Source organism: Mandrillus leucophaeus, unplaced genomic scaffold (assembly GCF_000951045.1).
Source record: "Mandrillus leucophaeus isolate KB7577 unplaced genomic scaffold, Mleu.le_1.0 Scaffold307, whole genome shotgun sequence".
Lineage (NCBI taxonomy): Eukaryota > Metazoa > Chordata > Mammalia > Primates > Cercopithecidae > Mandrillus > Mandrillus leucophaeus.
In genome coordinates, this window is record NW_012103221.1 from 3116394 (window position 1) to 3135894 (window position 19501).

Sequence of the window (19501 nt, forward strand, 5' to 3'; positions counted from 1 at the left end):
AGTATTAGCCTCTGTAAGTGAATATAAAGAAAAGCAGTAAGTAGACAGGTGTGATGATTCAGTCCTGTAATCTTAACACTTTGCGAGGCCAAGGCGGGCGGATCACCTGAGGTCAGGAGTTCGAGACCAGCCTGGCCAACATGGTGAAACCCCATCTCTACTAAAAATACAAAAAAAGGCAGGCTTGGTGGCATGCACCTGTAGTCGTAGCTACTCAGGAGGCTGAGGCAGGAGGATTACTTGAGCCCAGGAGTTCAAGGTTACAATGAGCTATGATTGGACCACTGAACTACAGTCTGGGCAACAAAGCAAAATCGTGTCTCAAAAGAGAGAAAGTATTAACTAAATAGTATAGGTGATGGCAGATGTGAAGAAAATCATGAAAATGCTAACAAATGGACTGAAGTTGCGGAAAACATTGAAAAGCTTATGGGCTTTAGAATCAGATAAATCTGGGGTAGACTACAGTCTGAACTATATCAATACTGACTTTGGAATGAATTTGAGAGGATTATATAATCTCTGAGCCTGCCTAATTTCCTCATCCAAAAGAAGTGCAAAATTAGGATTAAAAAAAGGCTCTCAAAATTGATGAGAAGATTTAATGGTAATGATCTGACATACCTAGAAAATGTTTATTTCCTTCTTTAATTGTTGTTGTTGTTGTTTTGAGACAAAGTCTCACTCTGTCCCCCAGGCTGGAGTACAGTGGCACGATCTCGGCTTACTGCAACCTCTGCCTCCAGGGTTCAAGTGATTTCTCCTGCCTCCGCCTCCTGAGTAGCTGGGATTACATGCCCAACTAATTTTTTTTTTTTTTTTTTTTTAATAGAGTCGGGGTTTCACCATGTTGGCCAGGCTGGTCTCGAATTCCTAACTTCAAGTGATCCGCCAACCTTGGCCTCCCAAAGTCCGGGGATTATAGGCGTAAGCCACCATGCCTGGCCTATTTCCATCTTTACTTGTAAAACAGAGATACTTATAACAGAATGCCACTTCAAAGTGATTAGAGATCATAAAAGGCCTCCATGGTATTTTTTGTTTGTCGTGGTAGTGCTGGCTTTTTGGTAGTTGTGGAAAATAGGTATAGAGATTGCTTTTATATTTAGCTGCATGTGATGACTCACACCTGTAATCCCAGCACTCTGTAAAACTGAGGCAGCCAGATCACTTGAGCCTAGGAGTTCAAGAGCAGACTGAGCAACATGGCAGAACCCTGTCTCTACAAAAAATAGAAAAATAAGCTGGGCGTTGGAGGCACACACCAGTAGTCCCAGCTACTCGAGAGGCTGAGGTGGGAGAATCAGCTGAGCCTGGGAAGGTCGAGGCTGCAGTGAGCCAAGATGATGCCACTGCAACATGCCTTGGGCAACAGAGTGAGACTGCCTTAAAAAAAAAAGAAAAATTGTTTAGGACTGGGTGCAGTGGCTCATACCCATAATCCCAGCACTTTGGGAGGCCAAGGCAAGCGAATCACTTGAGCTCACGAATTGAAGATCAGCCTGGGCAACATGGTGAAACCTCATGTCTACAAAAAAATACAAAAATTAACCATGTATGGTGGTACACACCTGTAGTCCCAGCTACTCAGGAGGCTGAGCTGGGAGGATGGCTTGAGCCCAGGAGGCAAGGTTGCGGTGAGCCAAGATCGTGCCAGTTGTCCTCCAGCCTGGGTGATAAGAGCCAGACCTTGTCTCAAAAAAAGAAAAAAAAAAATTGAAGATTATTTTACTTTGGGGGGATAATAGGGGAGAAATTACTAGAGAAATTACAGTATACAGTCTACTTGCTCATAAGAGGGTTAATGTCAAAGCAGTCTCTAGTTCAGAGGTTAGCAGGTTAGCAGACTCTTTGCAAAGAGTAGACACGAAATATTTTAGACTTCCACAGGCCACAAGGTCTCTGTCACATACTATTTTTTGTTTGGCTAATTTTTTTTTGTTTCGTTTGAGACAGAGTCTTGCTCTGTTGCCCAGGCTGGAGTGCAATGGCACAATCTCGTCTCACTGCAACTTCTGTCTCCCAGGTTCAAGTGATTTTCCTGCCTCAGCCTCGTGAATAGCTGGGATTATAGGCACATGCCACCACGCCTGGCTAATTTTTGTATTTTTAGTAGAGACAGGGTTTCACCATGTTGATCAGGCTGGTCTCGAACTCCTGACCTCATGATCCACTTGTCTTGGCCTCCCAAAGTGCTGGGATTACAGGCGTGAGCCACCGTGCCTGACCCCAAAACATTTTTTTTAGAAAATTGTGCGGGCCTGTAGTCTTAGCTATTACGGAGGCTAAGGTGTGAGGATCACTTGAGCACAGGAGTCCGAGGCTGCGCCTGATCTGTGATCACACCACTGCACTCCAACCTGGGCAAAAGAGTGAAGACACTGTCTCAAAGAAAAAGCCATTCTTAGCTCACAAGTCCATATAAAAACAGGGTATGGGTCAGATTTGGCCTGAGGGCCATAGTTTGCTAACCCCTCCTCTACTTTGATGAGTAATTAGGATACAGGAACATGGGAACGTAGGAACTCTCTTCCCTGTAGCCACAGATGTGATGACATGTCCTTGTTTACTTATGTGTATTGTGATACTATGGTGGGTATATGCTGCCAAACACCAACCAGATTAGGTTAGGATAAAGGGGAAGTAGCATTTCCTTGTGTCTTGCATCCAAAGGGACTCATCTTGACAGGAAAATAAATTGGCTTACCTGTGGAAGGGATATTAGGCATCCTTGGTAAGGCTGAGTGAGTGACCTGACTTACCTGTGTAAGATGTTCTCAAGTCCTTGGTCTAACCCAGGGTTTGGCAAATTACAACCCACGTGCTGCCTGTTTTTGTATAACCATGGCTGCCTGCTAGCTAAGAATAGTTTTCGTATTTTTAAATTTTTTAAAAATACAGAATTATATTTTCTGATATATGAAAATTATGATTCCAATTTCAGTGTTTGTAAAGCTTTACTGAAAGACAGCCACACCCATTTCCTTACTCTTATCTAAGGCTGCCTTCACACTGCCTCAGCAGGGTTGAGCTGTGGTAACAGAGCATGGCCACAAAGCCTCACATACTATTTGGCCCTTCCCAGAACAAGTTTGCTGACTCCTGGTCTAACATACAGTCTTAACTGGAGGAGGATGGTCTGTGTTATATTTCTTCTTTTCCATGATTATACTTGCCCTGGGGACCCTGGGGGATGTGGAAGATGAGAAATTCATTTAAGACTGTGGTAATGAAGCTTCTATACTTTGAGAGATAGGATGACAGAGGATAGGGGCACACATCTCTTAGTGACATACTTTACATCTGGAATAGTCAAGAAGTGGAGAGGTAAATTCATAGAGGTTCCAAATAGCACTCTCTGACATAGTGCCAGATGCGGTCCACTCAGAAGATCCTGGGAACAAGCCAAGAAACTGGTGCTCAGGGCAGCGTTGACTTAAATGTACCACAAAGGTCATTCTATCTTTGAAGAAAAGAAGGTAAAAGAGGAAAGATACGTTTAATTCTCCACATCTTTTTTTTTTTTTTTCTTCACCTCTCCCCTCCTCCCTCCTGAAGTCTAGCCATTCTATGAAAATTTTCTAATAGGCAGAGTGGTACCTTAATCCAAGAAAGATCTGGAGCCACTTCAGTAACTTTTTTTTTTCCCAGATAAAGTTCTAATACTCAAAAAGAGTTGATTTAAGTCCCATATCCTTCAGGAATGAGGTATAAGATATAAATAAATTCAAGTACCACATTCTAAGATATTTCACTAAACATTGGAATGAATTTTTCCCCTTTACGTACTTTCTTTAAAATGTAGAAAATATGCAAAGTTATGACTAGAAATAGCTGTAATATTGTACCTGCAGAGTATCTCAGTAGTATAGTTTATAACCTATTCTGATTTCTTTTCAAATATTAGGTGTCCTAGTTGCCTATGAAGGTTTGCCACTTCATCTTGCACTGTTCCCCAAACTTTGGACTGAGCTATGCCAGACTCAGGTAAAGAAAATGAGTTTTAGATGATTGGTCTTTAATCTCATCTGACCAAGTGGTCAATAATTTTAGGAACAATGGATTGAAGACTTGCTGAAAAGTGGGGATGTTTTAGAATCTTGATAGGTAAAATATGAATGAATGAAAATACTATTACATATTGGGCATCTAGGTTCCGTTTGATTTTTTTTTAAACTTGTATCATAGAGGATATTTTAAATAAGCTGGTTATAATTGAATTTCTCATTTATAGATGTATATCAACAGTTGTGGGGGGAAATCCAAAACAGGGAGACAGTGGGGGAAAAACGCACATGCCACTTCTTCTCCTTCACCTCCCTGTCTCTTCCTCTTTCCCACCATTCCAAAACCCCTAGCGGAAACCCTATCAGCAGTCTGTCCTTTAGCTTTTCATGATCTGTAGTTTTTCAAGGGTCTGATGCGCTTGTTTTCTTAAAACAATCTCCTTGAAAACAAGAAAGATTACCGTTCCTACCTTAAGTGTGTAAGAGCCAACTCCTTAAAATTAAGTGGCTGCATAAATAAAGCTTGTTAAGTTACAAAGGGAGAATTGGGAAGAGGAGAAAGAACCTGATAATAATAAATAATGCTTAAGTTATAAAGGGAGAATTGGGAAGAGGAGGAGGTACTAAGGTTTGGCTCATTCCCTGGATCAGGCATAAAGGATCCCCACTCCCTTCAGTCAGTCCCTGAAAAAACTGGTGATTGTCCTGCCTGGTTGCATCTGCTCTACCCCATTGGAAGAGATGAATTTATTCACCTTCCTTAGGTCCAACTTTGACCCACATCACGCTTTCTGAAGTATTTTGAGTCTGGTTCAGCCTCCTACCAGGCTGTAGTGTGCTCTGTATTCTCCTACATGTTCGTCATCCTGTACCATATTGGTTGTTTCTCTACTTTTCCCAAACAGAGCTCAAGTGTAGAGACCTTATCAGAGTCATCTCCATTCCCTGAAGAAATGCCACTTTGTTCTCTACAGTAGAAATCTTTCAGAGGCTAGTATACATTGATCTTAGCTCCCTTGACTTAGCATATAGTAGGCATTCAGAAAATGAGTTTATCAGTTGATTTTTGAGCTGACTGTTCTGTTCAGTCAGTTGGAGATCTCATTTTCCCTTTCCACTGCTACTGCTGCTCTTTTTCATTCTTCCTGATTTGGGTAGTGTCTTGGTTTCTGTACTCTCCCACTACCTATTGCTCCCTATTGCCTTCTCTACTTCTGCACCGCAGGACTCTCTTCACTTGACTTCTTTCACAGACAGAACTCCCTGTGCCCCCGAATTTCCCTTAAAACAAAGCTGAACCATATAAGGCCTCCAAAGCTTCTAGTCTTACAGAAGCAGCCATCCTGAGCAAGAAACATAGGCAGAGGCTGTGACTAGTAGATCAAGGCGGATTTTTCTTAGTGTTAGGGATCTCAAGACCTGGGTCTTGGTCCTACTTGAATCCTAATTTCTTGACTGACCTTGAGTAATTTACTTACGACAGCTGCTTACTCTAATAAAATATACACATGTGCATATATACATATTATCTAAATTTTGTCCTATTTTAAAAAAATTGCTTTTTTCCATATAAATAAATGATCTATTATTAAAATACACATTTAAATCTACGGAGTGTATCTGCTTAAAGACATACTACTTGTGTTTAAGAGCCATGACTATTTGAAAACAGGAAAACCAAATTTTAGTAAAATTTCCATATATTGGGACCACTGATTCTGTGTGAGATAATTAGGAAAGAAGGCTTATTGTTTATCTTTGTAGTGTTTATGGGGGAGGTATTTACAAAATTACTGTTGCTAATGAGAATATACAGTAAAGTTTAAAACATTTTGGAGAACTGATTTTGATTCTTAAAATGTGTCTTCACCACATACGGTCTGGTTACCTATAAATACATTAATTTGGCCCTTGAAAACATTCACATCCTATTCTTTGTTAGGTTTATTTTTCCAGTCCTTGTTAACTCTCTCAGTGCTGGATAATAAACCTGCATTTCTTTTACAACATTTGTTCAGTTTTGGCATCAGTGTCTTTCCCCCAGCACTCCCATAGTCCAAATTAGTAACATTTTACTGTATGAAAAATAGTTGCTGTTAACTAAAAATTCAATAGGCAAGTTAGACATGGCTTTTCAAGTAGCATTTTCAATGGCTTCAGATTCCGTCATACACAAGTGTTTAAGCCCCAGTTATTTCCGTGCTCAACCATAAGTGCTTCTTCTCCCCACTTTAGTCTGCTATGTCAAAAAATTGCATCAAGCTTTTGTGTGAAGATCCTGTTTTCGCAGAATATATTAAATGTATCCTAATGGATGAAAGAACTTTTTTAAACAACAACATTGTCTACACGTTCATGACACATTTCCTTCTAAAGGTATGTAGTACTCTGGAAACTCAGTGTGTCATTTCCAATTAGTTAAGCTTGTGTTTTCATTATGCTGGTCTTTTGGAGATTTTTTTAAATCTTCTCTTTCAGGTTCAAAGTCAAGTGTTTTCTGAAGCAAACTGTGCCAATTTGATCAGCACTCTTATTACAAACTTGATAAGTCAGTATCAGAACCTACAGTCTGATTTCTCCAACCGAGTTGAAATTTCCAAAGCAAGTGCTTCTTTAAATGGGGTAAGAACTATGCAGAGGAGGCGGCGGCACACACTTCTAAACTGCCCTTCAGTTAACTATGTGGCCTTCGTATTTTGCTCTCATAACTTTAACTTACTGATTCGAACTCTAAGCCACGTACGACAAAAAACAAATTTAAATTACGCGTTCACGATGCCTTGTATGTACACAGCACACTCCATCACCTTGGAAGCTACAAGCTGGTATCATTAAATGCTAAGGGTAATAAAGGGAACGTCTTAGTGGACTTCTCTCTACTTGAGTATATTTTTGGAAACATTACTTGTGATGTTTCTGTTACTGCCTATGGCTCCGAAGTAACTGAAACAATGATCTACTGATTTAAAAAGGCAGTTAAATCTAGAGCATTAGTTGCCTTGTGCAGACTCCCATGACAGCCATGTCCTAGAATAATGGAACACCCTGGAAATAGGCTAGAATGTTGAGCAGCAGCCTCCCGAATCACAATAGCATAAAAGTCAGAACAGATGACAGAGCTCAGTAAGGAAGACCTTACTATTTGTGACATCAGGATTTAACTTGAGAAACTATGATTTCAAGGTTTTTGAAATTCTTGTATTTCCTTTTCCATTTTCAGAAAACACGATTTGTCTTTGGTCTGACTTACTTGTTTGTGGGCATAAAATAATGCTATTAGTGACTTTAAGAACTAATGAGGCCGGGCAGTGGCTCATGCCTGCAATCCCAGCATTTTGGGAGGCTGAGGCCAGTAGATAAGGAGGTCAGAAGATTGAGACCATCCTGGCCAACATGGTGAAACCCCGTCTTTACTAAAATACAAAAAATTAAGCCAGGTGTGGTGGCAGGCGCCTGTAGTCCCAGCTACTCAGGAGGCTGAGGGAGGGGAATCGCTTGAACCCGGAGGTGGAGGTTGCAGCGAGCTATTACACCACTGCACTCCAGCCTTGCCATAGAACAAGAACACTACCTCAAAACAACAACAAAAAACTAATGAAATGCTGTAGTATCACTGCACTCCAGCCTTGCCATAGAACAAGAACACTACCTCAAAACAACAACAAAAAACTAATGAAATGCTGTAGTATCCTAACACTGGCTTTCTGGTTTTATCATTCTTCTAAGAATCCCAGAGAAACCAGAGTATTCTTAGGAAAGAATGGATTCCTGGGAAAATAAACATCTGCAATTAACTATAAACAACTGCATCAAAGTATTGGCTTTAGAATTTGAAATGTTCCTATCTGGGTTTTTGTAGGACCTGAGGGCACTTGCTTTGCTCCTGTCAGTACACACTCCCAAACAGTTAAACCCAGCTCTGATTCCAACTCTGCAAGAGCTTTTAAGCAAATGCAGGACTTGTCTACAACAGAGAAACTCACTCCAAGAGCAAGAAGCCAAAGAAAGAAAAACTAAAGGTTAGCTTTATGGACTACTATCATTATTACTTTCAGGGTGGGAGGAGGGAGTAATACACTTGGTGTAGCTGGTTTCATAGTTGTATGTTCAGCTGAACCTCCTAAATATAAATGCTAGAAACAAAATTAACTTCCCACATCCCCCATGTGATCTTAATGACTTTCAGAGAAGTTTCCATTTTGGCGTATGTTTTCACAGATGATGAAGGAGCAACTCCCGTTAAAAGAAGGCGTGTTAGCAGTGATGAGGAGCACACTGTAGACAGCTGCATCAGTGACATAAAAACAGAAACCAGGGAGGTCCTGACCCCAACGAGCACTTCTGACAATGAGACCAGAGACTCCTCAATTATTGATCCAGGAACTGAGCAAGATCTTCCTTCCCCCGAAAATAGTTCTGTTAAAGAATATCGAATGGAAGTTCCATCTTCGTTTTCAGAAGACATGTCAAATATCAGGTCACAGCACACAGAAGAACAGTCCAGCAATGGTAGATATGACGATTGTAAAGAATTTAAAGACCTCCACTGTTCCAAGGATTCTACCCTAGCTGAGGAAGAATCTGAGTTCCCTTCTACTTCTATCTCTGCAGTTCTGTCTGACTTAGCTGACTTGAGAAGCTGTGATGGCCAACCTTTGCCCTCCCAGGACCCCGAGGTTGCTTTGTCTCTCAGTTGTGGCCATTCCAGAGGACTCTTTAGTCATATGCAGCAACATGACATTTTAGATACCCTGTGTAGGACCATTGAATCTACAATCCATGTGGTCACAAGGATATCTGGCAAAGGAAACCAAGCTGCTTCTTGACATTAGGTGTAGCATGTCTACTTTTAAGTCCCTCACCCCCATGCTGTTTGTATAAGTTTTGCTTATTTGTTTTTGTGCTTCAGTTTGTCTAGTGCTCTCTGCTTGAATGGCAAGATAGATTTATAGGCTTAATTCTTGGTCAGGCAGAACTCCAGATGAAAAAAACTTGCATCTTCAGTATACTTCCTAAAGGGCAATCAGATAATGGATATGTTTTATGTAATTAAGAGTTCACTGTAGTGGCTTTCATTTAATATGGCTGTCTGGGAAGAACAGGGTTCCCTAGCCCTGTACAATGTAATTTAAACTTACAGCATTTTTACTGTGTATAATATGGTGTCCTCTGTGCCAGTTTTGTACCTTATAGAGGCAGATTGCCTCCGATCGCTGTGGTTCTTATTATCAAAATTAAGTTTACTTGTATACGGAACAACCACAAGAAATTTGATTCTGTAAAGAATCCTCTTTAGCTGTGGCCTGGCAGTATATAAATGGTGCTTTATTTAACAGAATACCTGTGGAGGAAATAAAGCACACTTGATGTAAAAATAATTGTTTTATTTTTATTGACATGACTGATTGCTATTCTGTGCACTTAATTAAACTGATTGTGATGACTTTTCATTTGTTTACATACGTTGCTTCAGTCTTCTCAGGTGAAAGTAGTGAAAAACCGTGAACGAGGGGAAACACTTACCCATTATATGCTGTTTCACTGGAAGTGTTACCAGCAGTCTACAAAATTAGTGTCCCCACAGACTTCTCAATCCTCTCCACCCCAAAGTGCAAAACCACAGCAGGAAGAAGTGGAGCAAAACACAGCCAATTTGCCCATCAATATGCTTTTGAATGCAATATACCACTGTTATACTACCTTAAGATATACACACCTTAAAAACCCTAAGTAAAATAAAGGAACAGTGTCAACCTGCCATTTATTTTTTGTCATCTTGAACTAAAAGTACAGCTGTAAGCAAGCTTGCTGTTCAGTTTGGGAAACCAACTCTCTACACTCGGGACTTACTTAGCTATTTCTAGAGTATCTATGGAAGGTCAGGTTAATGCCTAATTTCAGGTTGTTTGCTACTTTTAACTCAGTGCAGTGTCTAGTCAATGCTTTAAATTGTGTATATGTTCACAGATTTCATCCAATATAAAATAGATGGTCGTTTTTAAAAAAAAAAAAGTATATAGCGAAGAGGTCAATGTGACACTTCTGCGTACAAAAAGTAATGCCTTATAAAATTTTAATTCAACCATTTAGGGGGGTCAGCTGCAGTAAACCTTTTATTTCTTCAAAATGCTGCTTCTGCCAACAGAATTTCATGTTCTCTTCTTTACAGACAGGAACTCCTTTACAGTCCAATTGTAATTCCGTTTGCCCTAGAGTAGGCACAAAATTCAGTGCAACCGTGGCATAGTGTTCTAAGAAAAAAAATAGGAACCTTATTACTGCATTATGAAAAGGAAAATGTATCCATATGAAAAACCCAGCCTTAAATGTTCTGGGGCCTTTAACATAAAGGGCACTAATTCGTAACATACCTTCTGGCCAGTTCTTACATCTCCATTTCATGACGATCTTCTTATTTGTTAACTGAAAAGAAAGGGGAAACTCCACTGAAAATCTTTTAAAACTCCCCACAATACCACACAGAAAAACAAATCCTTTCACTGAAACTCCTAAATACTAGAAGAATCAATGAACAATATACGGTCCCTCTTCCAGTTTATACATCAGCACCACTGATACTGATAATTGTCTTTAGTGTCAAAATGTCTCAAAACAGCAGTGACATCAAGAACAGTAGGAATATATAATATTATTTTAAGTACAGTAATAGTAACCAGAACAGAGGGCTGCTATTAAGGGTGAGGCAACAGAGACCCTAGTGATTTTGGTGCTAAAAACAGCACGTATAAAAAGTAATATTGAGTTAATCCCATCTTTCTTCTTTAACCTTGAGTCTACTTACCAATTCTAGATATTCACCAGTGATGTTCCCATCAAACATCTGGAATTTCCCTCCCTTTTCAGCTTCTAATACAGCAGTAGATTTAGAAAACTTTTGCACCAACTAACCAAATAAAACAGATGTTATTCCAGCACACACTATCACATATTTTAATGTAATTATGAGATACAAAATATAACAATTAACTATGGTTTAAAAATCCTAAACATGTAGCTTTTACTTATGGAAAATAAAATACAAACTTTCTCTTCCTAGAAGAGAAAACTCAATGTAATATGGACATAGTCCCAAAGAATGCCCATCTCCCCTCCAATTATTCAGAAACTATGCTCAGACTTCCTGTCACCACCATCCCACATCCCTTCAATCAAAAACACAAGGAAAACCAAAAACCAGCTCCTGTTCTTTGTGATGTATTTTCTCCCAATGTCAGCATTTAACATGCTAGCGTAGGGAGTTACTCACATCCTTCACAGTGAAGATGCTATACAGCTGCTCTACAGTTGTGTCAAACAGTTCCATCATGTGAAGAGCCACAGTGGGAATCCTTACACCCAGTGCCACTGGAGATGAGGCCTGAACCTGGAGAAGGGAAGAAGTTCCAGGGAATGTTTAGCGTAACAAGGGATAAAGCTGCTTGGATGGAAATAAGTCTTCTCAAGAAAACAGCAAATGTCCCAAATTCCATACTGCCTATTCCAGACACACACAAAAGCAGCATGAAAAGCCTTTTTAGCACCACCAGTCTTGGTCTTTACTTTGGAACCAGAGCTCACTGTTCCTACAGCTCTTCAGCTCCGTTCCCAGGTTATGACTGAATACCCCTAATCCTAGCTGGACTTCCAGATACAGCCGTGAGCAGATGAAAGACAACTGCACCTAAAGCTAAAGGGTGTCAATTACACATAAAACACCCATTCCAAGAACCGATCTAAAAATCTCCCAAAAGTCAGCAAAGAAGGTTCTTTCATTGTGCTATGTGTATCTTGAAAGTCATCTGGTTTTGTAATCTGTGGCCTACCAAAGAACACTGCCTTTAGGAGTCTTGAGTCAAATATCCCATAGAAAGGTGTGTCTGTAACAATCCATCAAGAATCAAAGTCTCATTTTATCATCTGCACAACAAAATGGGAGATCTTAGAGGACTCACGGGAGACCCAAAGGTGGAAAAGGCCCTCACTGTCCTCATTTCTCCAACAACACAAGGTTATTCAGGGCCCTAACTCAAATACTTCCTTTACCCCTTCCCCACATTTTGGCCAACAGAGCTCATACCTGCAGGGTATTCTCACTCGGTTTTCTTTTGACAGTCAGTTCCTGGGTTGCCATAGCTTTCGCTGGTAAAATCATTCCCGTTGTAAATTCTATAAAGAAACAAGGGAAGTGGTTTTAATAAAGACCTTTCTCCTTTTAAGCACAAAGAGTAAGGTAGAAAACCCAAAACAGCGTGTAAGAAAATAAAACATATTTATAAAAATAATTCCTATAACATTTTGAGAATTTCAAGACCATTCCATGTTTTTACATATAAAACTAATGATTAACAACGTGAGTTCCACAGCAACAAAAGCCTTTTCTTTTTTCAAACGCCTCACTTTTATCAAGTTTTTGCTAAAACTGCAAAATTTTCCAAAGTTCTTTTGCATACATCTAAGTTTTATGAGATTAACTACTAATAGCTTTGGGGCTCTAACCCACTGTGAAAACAGACAATTTCTCATGTGAGGGTGGCCACCGCCTCACAAAGCCTGTCTTCACAGTAGTCAAGCCTGTGAGCCAGCTACACGTGCACTCCCATGGGAAAAGTGACAACCCCAAACCCATCCATGCCAACACCCAGATACTCAGGTAGCAGGGTCCAAGAATGAGGTACAGAGATACAGGCACTGCTGGCCATCTTGCCTGGCTCACTTCTCTAATTTAGGGAAGAAGACAATAACCACATTTCCATGCAATGTTGATATTATCTAGGTATTTCTCAACTACACCTGTAATACCTGCAGTCACTTTCATCCATTCATTCATTCATCCAACAAAGATGTATTAAGCACCTACTATGTGCCAGGCATTGTGCTAGATGCTGGAGATACAGCAGTGAACAAGACAGACACCTTCCATGCCCTCATGGAGCTTATAGTCTAGCAAGGAAGACAGACATTAAACAAGTAATTACACAAACAACTGATTTTCATTCCAGAAAACTACAATTAACAGTTCTGTAGGCAAAATGGTTCATGCTGTGTACAATAGTGATGATCACTAATTATGGTCTTAACCATGACTAGCTCTCAACTTCCAGACTACAATTTATTCTGAAGTATAAACTTGCTTCTGGAGCCTCTGACCACAGTGCAGAGTATAACGGGTAAATAGAAAAGGGACCCTCTGGTTCACAAGGGATGCCTTCTTTACCCGTCTTAAGTGCCTTCAGGTAATCTCCAAGGGCCTGCCTGACCTTGGCGGTGCCTGCAGTTTTCATAAGATCCTTCAGTATATCCCCATCTCCTTTCTTTTTACTCACGTTCACCTACAAATCAGAAAAATACAAACCAAAGAAAGATCTGGTTTGATGTATTCTTACAACATTGGGCTGTATGGATGAGAGAACTATGGCAGTGGAGGAAGGAAAGAAGTGGATGTAAGAGATGTGCAGGGCAGGATTTTAAGGGTTTTTTTGTTTTTGTTTTTTTTTTTTTTGAGATGGAGTCTTGCTCTGTCACCCAGGCTGGAGTGCAGTGGCCGGATCTCAGCTCACTACAAGCTCCGCCTCCCAGGTTTACGCCATTCTCCTGCCTCAGCCTCCCCAGTAGCTGGGACTACAGGCGCCCGCCACCTCGCCCGGCTAGTTTTTTGTATTTTTAGTAGAGACGGGGTTTCACCGTGTTAGCCAGGATGGTCTCGATCTCCTGACCTCGTGATCCGCCCGTCTCGGCCTCCCAAAGTGCTGGGATTACAGGCTTGAGCCACCGCGCCCGGCCGATTTTAAGGGTTTTTAATCCAGGGTCCATGACAGGGTTGGGGGCCAATCTTGCATAGACTTCATAGAATGTAAACCCCTTAATTTGCATACAAAATTGTGCATGTGTATGTACATAAATTCTATTGCTGATGTGGTCCGTGGCTTTCATGGCGTCTAGAAATGCACTGTCTGGTATGGTAGCCACTAGTCACATGTGGCTACTGAGAACCTGAAATGTGGCTGGCCTGAATCAAGAAGTGCTGTGTGAAATAATATGTGCCAGACTCCAAAGACTTAGTACCAAAAAAGAATGTAAAATACCTATTTTTTTATATTAATTACATGCTAAAATCTTTTTTATATACTGGGTTAAATAAAATATATTAAAATTCATTTCACCTGTTTATCTTTTTTTTTTAGAGCTTGTATCTCGTTATGTTGCCAAGGCTAGACCCAAACTCCTGGGCTCAAACGATCCTTCCCTCGACCTCCCAAGCAGCTGGGATTACAGGCATCTGCCACTACACCTGGGCTCTAATTTTTTTTTTTAAGAGACAGGGTCTCCCTGTTGCCTAGACTGGAGTTCAGTAGCATGACCATGGCTCATTGCAGCCTCGAACTCCTGGGTTCAAGTGAGCCTCGTACCTTGGCCTCCCAAAGTGCTGGGATCACAAGTGTGAGTCACCATGCCCAGCCATAGCTTTAACTTTTTAAGTACAGCTACTAGTAAAACTTAAATTGCACATGTGGCTTGCATTATATTTATATGGAACAGTGCTGGTATAGAACCCAAAGCCACTGTAATTAGGGAAATCAAGTTCCCATATAACCCAGCCTTGGACTATATACTTTTTTTGACAAAGAACAAAATTGGGAAAGGGAGAAGAGTAGAAGACAGGCAGAGGGAAGGAAGAAGAGAGGGGAGGAGGGGGAGACCGAGGGATAAGGAAGCAACAGAGGGCTTTGGGGATGTCTAGTATTTCCAGAAGAAAAAGGTGTTGATTTAAAAAAATTTAGCGTCTCGATGCTTCAGCTGAGGTGGGCCTGATCTTGGGCCCCAGTTTGAATCTATAGAGTTTGTTCTGTAATGCCACTGAGGGATTAAATCTTAAAAACCAGTTAACCATTCTGTTGAAAAACTTCTCAGCTGATGGATCTGAATATAACAAAGTGGAATCTCAAGCCCTGAGCGGAGGAACCACATAACTGAAGACAGGTCTGGGACAGCCCTGGCCTGTGGCACTGTATAACCTTCGGGCCAGAAGACATGCTACTGGGCAGGAGTCAGCCTATCATGGAAAGCCCTCACGTTAAATACATTCACAAATCAAAAAAGATCCTCTGTCAGACTATCTTGGTGTGAAAAATATAGCAGCTGTAAAAATGGTCTCACCCCCAAAACCCAGCTTTCAGCCAGAAGAGGGCACTAACTGGAAGCCAAGAGTGGGAATTACACACGACTCTGCCTCCCAGGAGAGCCACAAAAGCAACGCCTACTAACTGGGTAGTTCACAAAAAGCCGTGAGGCGTAACCAAGGGATAGCTCGCAGCTAAAAGCTGAGACTTCTCACCGTTAAAGGGAAACAGCAAAGGTGCAGGAGAGAAAGTCACGTTCATCAAGCCATGCAAGCTGCCTGAGCAGTTCACAGTGCACACACTGTCACATGTAACCTGACAACACCCCTGGAAGAGAAATTAACCCCTTTTCACAGATGAGGAGGCTAAGAAGGGTGCAGTCAGCTGCCCAGGCCCCTTGCCTGGTCCTTGGGGGAGCTCAGGGCTTCCTGGGGCTTACTCTCTTTCCTGTACCACTCCAGCTCCACACAACATGCTGCTCCCACAGTATGGCAATCCTTCTCAGCAAACAGGCCCTCCACAAGGCAACGGAACTACCACACAGGAATCACAGTCTGATCAACACTATTTGAAATGCCCAATGTCTGTAGCAGAAGCTTGACTGAAAAAAGAACAAAAGAAATAGAAACTTGCTGACATACCTCAGTGTCATCTACTTCATTTTCCTCAGAAAGATTGGGTATTTCAATCAATCCCTTGTGCTTCACTCCAGATTCTTTAACGATGCCTAAAATGAGCAAAATGGGTTCTTCAATTATAATAAAAAGTAACAACTGGGCCAGGCACTGTGGCACACTCCTATAATCTCAGCACTTTGAGAGGCTGAGGTGGGAGGATGGATTGAGCCCAGGAGTTTAAAAGACCATCCTGGGCAACACAGGGAGACACCGTCTCTACAAAATAAAATTATCTGGGCATGGTGCCGCACACCTGTGGTCTCAGTTACTTGGAAGGCTGAGGTGGGAGGATTGCTGGGTGGTCAAGGCTGCAGTGAGCCTTGTCTCGAAAAGAAAAAAAAAACAAAACTGCTTTTATGAAAAACTGTCCTGCCTCACTGAATAGCCCAGCGGCCCTCACAGAGTTCCACCACTCCAGGGCCCCCTGAGCAGCCACGGAAGAAAGGTCAGGCAGACCATGACCAAGGAGAGGGCATGAAAAGTCAGCGGCCTGCCGTCCTGAGGGGAGTGTGGGGCAACTGTACCCATATTTCTCTTTTTGTCCCAGGGTATTCTTTGCCTGGGCAAAGCAGGATAAAGGAGTACCCTGAAGGGGAGAAGCAGTCACAAAAGCGATGGAAGGACAGAAAGGGACAGTGTGTTCTGACCACGGAGCGGAGGGAAGCTCTGGCTTGGGGACATTGTGTAGGGATGCCAGGCAGGTGGACTTCTCGCAGGACTAGAGTGTTGCCTCCTCCCCAGTGGGTCCCAGCTGCCACCCTAGACTCACTGCTAGAGGAGAGCAGCTGGAGGCGTTACAACAAGCCCTCACAGCCTGTCCTCTGGCTGCTGCCTGGCAATGGCTGAGTCTCATCCTTGCAAAGAAGCCAAGGGAGATGGAAAAGACACAAGGCCCACAAGGTTCCTCGGGCCCTAGGGCCCGGTGCTGGGGGAGCAGGCAGGGAGCCAGACTGCTATGATCCAGCCAGCAGCAGACACCGGGGGGTTGCAAGAGAGGCAAACTCCCAGCCAGAGGGTCCTGTTCTGAGGCGGTGGGGAGGGGCTGAACACCCTCGTCTGCTAGAAAGGCAGCCAGCAGGACAGAGGCTCGAGGCCAACTCACTGGACTACTCTGGGACACAAACTCCAGATAGGAGCCGACTCCCGGACTGAGGCTCAAACCCTAACTCCTCCTCTTCCCTTCCCTGCATCTCCACAGCCTTGGCTCCCTCAACAAGGACTGAGTGCACACACGCTGTCTGTCCAGCCAGGATCGAGGCACCACTGAAGAACTGAACCCACAGACCCCAAAAGTGGACACACCCGAAATGCCCAGCAACTGATAAATGGAGAAACAGAATGCGGTATATGCACCCATGGAATATTCATCATCTATAAAAAAGAATAAAGTGCTGCTACCTGCCACAATACAGATGACCCTTGAACACATTATGAAGCAAAAGAAGGCAGACACCAAAAAACACATCCTGCATGATTCATCTATGTGAAATGTCCAGAGGCCAATCCAGAGACAATGGGGGAACGGATGCCAGGGGCTGGGGAAGCAGAGGGCAACAACAGTGACTGCTCATGGGTCCAGGGTTTTGTTTTGGGGTGGTTAAATGTTCCCAAATTGATTGTAGTGATGGCTGCACAACTCTGTGACTATACTGAAAACCAATGAATTATATACACTAAATGAGTGAATTATGTCTCAATAAAGCCGTTTAAAAAAAAAAATTCCCCGCACTAATGAATGACAGGAAGATGGAGCAGGACAGAAAGCAAACTATTTTTGTAAAGCAAGTTTCAGTGCCTTGGGGAAAAATAAAGTAGGGAAGAAAGATGGCACAAGGCAGGGGTCTCCAAGGATGCAGAGAGATGGCTTCACTCAGGACAAAGACCTGAAGGAGGCAGGCAGCTACCTGGAGGAAGAGTGCTCCAGGCAGCAACGCCCAGAGACTCCTGTTCACAAGTGCCTGGTAGAAGAGGGCCCAGCTGACAGCAATGAACTCTAAGCAGCTGCAAGTGCTCCGAGAAGGGAAACCCCCACCCTTCTTGGACCATGGAACTCAAGTGTGGCCAGAATGTCAAGAACTACTAATGCTGATTCAGGAGCCAGTCAGTGCCAGGCCCATAGCAGGAGCTGTAAAAACATTCACTGAATGATGAACACACTTTGTTCCCAGCCCCACTAGTACCCTGAGGCCCCCGTTACCTTTCCAGCCCAGTTTGATGTACCACTCATAGAAGAAAATCAGCTTTCCTTTGCGACTACTGCACGAAGCCTCCCCTTCCACCTGCTTCAACTCGCTGATCTCGCCGCGGCCAGTGTCATTCTCCACAACGATGCCCACCAGGAGCTCCTGGAACTTCCCTTTGGACCAGCTGGTGGCATCCCGCTCTGTCCTGCCAGGGACCAGTAAGTTGTGAATGGAAGCCCCAGCTAGGATCCACCTGCCTGGGTGCCAGCGTCACGTCCAAGCCCAGCCCAGATCAGCCCAAGTCCTCTCAAGCAGCCTCGAGACCTGCCAACCTCCAACGTGCTCCTCAAACCTGCTTTCTACCAAATTATTTTCATTCTGCTCAGTTCTTTAAGATATTATTCTCCACTACGAAAGTAGTATTCTGTCTTAAAAACACTGGCTTATTTAGGGGAGAAGGGTCTAGCTAGCTCGCCCACTGGAAATAGACAGACAAAGCCTGGGCCACATGGAAAGTAGCAGTAGTGAAATAATCAGAATCATGACAATACCAGCTATCAAGTTTCTTCACATACACATCGTCTAATGTAATCTTCCCAAGTAATAGTCTCCCTTTACAGGACAGAAACCAGCTGAGAGGACTGACGTGTCCATCAGGCCAAGGCCAGGACACTAGAAAGTCAGTTCTTGGCCGGCCGCCGTAGCTCACGCCTGTAATCCCAGCACTTTGGGAGGCCGAGGCGGGCGGATCACGAGGTCTGGAGTTCGAGACCAGCCTGACCAACATGGTGAAACCCCGTCTCTACTAAAAATACAAACATCAGACTGGCGTGGTGGTTCACGCCTGTAGTCCCAGCTACTCATGATGCTGAGGCAGGAGACTCGCTTGACCCGGGAAGCAGAGATTGCGTGAGCCAAGATTGCCCATGCCCTCAGGGCTCCTCCGGACCAGCCAAGTCATGCTCCCCTGGGGACCGGCCTCAGCATCCCCTTGACGGCCTGGAGGGACCACAGCCCCGGCCAGGGGCGCAGGGCAGAGGACACCCCTTCCGGAGGTTCTGCAGCAGAGTGCGGCCGACCTCACCCCACGCGCCAGGTGAGGCGCGCAAAGTAAGGGGAGCTTGTCTCACTCTCAGTAGGCCCGGCTGGCGGGGGACGCCTGCGGGGTGGGCGCGAACTGAGATCCAAATTTCTGCTCTTTCCACTACGTTCCATGCCCCCGCCCCCGCCCCTAACACACTCTCTCAGTCCAGCTCCCTTCTAACTCCCTGAAACATCCAGAGGAGTGGGGCGGGAGGAGAAGGGAAGGCCCTAAGACCACAGACGGTGGGAGTGGAAAGGTCTGTCGGAAGTCACTCGTGGGGCCCAACCCAAGTTTCAAAACGAGGCAGCTGCAACCCGCCCTCGCCGGTCTCGGTACCCAAGGACGCTCCTGAGCCGAGGCGGAGGCCGAAACCTGCGTCCAGCAGCAGAGGAGGGGCGTGGCCCCCTAGTCCCCTCACCCCCGCGACCCTGCG

At 43.5% G+C, this 19501-nt stretch overlaps 2 protein-coding genes across 6 annotated transcripts in view; one reads left to right on the plus strand and one right to left on the minus strand.

Annotated features, from left to right (window-relative positions):
- The window catches only part of USP34 (ubiquitin specific peptidase 34), a 247464-nt gene extending 238014 nt beyond the window's left edge, over nt 1–9450 (plus strand). The window contains 5 exon segments of the mRNA XM_011987324.1: nt 3908–3987; nt 6243–6383; nt 6486–6629; nt 7867–8026; nt 8226–9450. Coding sequence (XP_011842714.1) covers nt 3908–3987; nt 6243–6383; nt 6486–6629; nt 7867–8026; nt 8226–8833 — 1133 coding nt within the window. The 3' untranslated portion in view covers nt 8834–9450.
- A 497-nt stretch (nt 9451–9947) lies between these two features.
- On the minus strand, nt 9948–19500 carry AHSA2 (AHA1, activator of heat shock 90kDa protein ATPase homolog 2 (yeast)). 5 transcript variants are annotated; one of them, XM_011987323.1, is made up of 7 exons: nt 18804–19493; nt 17999–18189; nt 15766–15851; nt 12085–12173; nt 11275–11391; nt 10379–10430; nt 9948–10258 (listed from the first exon to the last, which is right to left on the minus strand). In XM_011987323.1, the coding sequence occupies exons 4-7, from the start codon at nt 12157–12159 to the stop codon at nt 10086–10088; spliced, it is 417 nt and encodes a 138-aa protein (XP_011842713.1). In that variant the 5' UTR covers nt 12160–12173; nt 15766–15851; nt 17999–18189; nt 18804–19493; the 3' UTR covers nt 9948–10085. The 5 variants fall into 5 exon arrangements, with proteins under 5 accessions (XP_011842713.1, XP_011842712.1, XP_011842709.1 ...); XM_011987322.1 differs by having other exon boundaries at nt 17999–19500; XM_011987319.1 differs by adding an exon at nt 10810–10911 and having other exon boundaries at nt 9948–10430; nt 17999–19493.
- Nucleotide 19501: the final 1 nt, after the last annotated feature.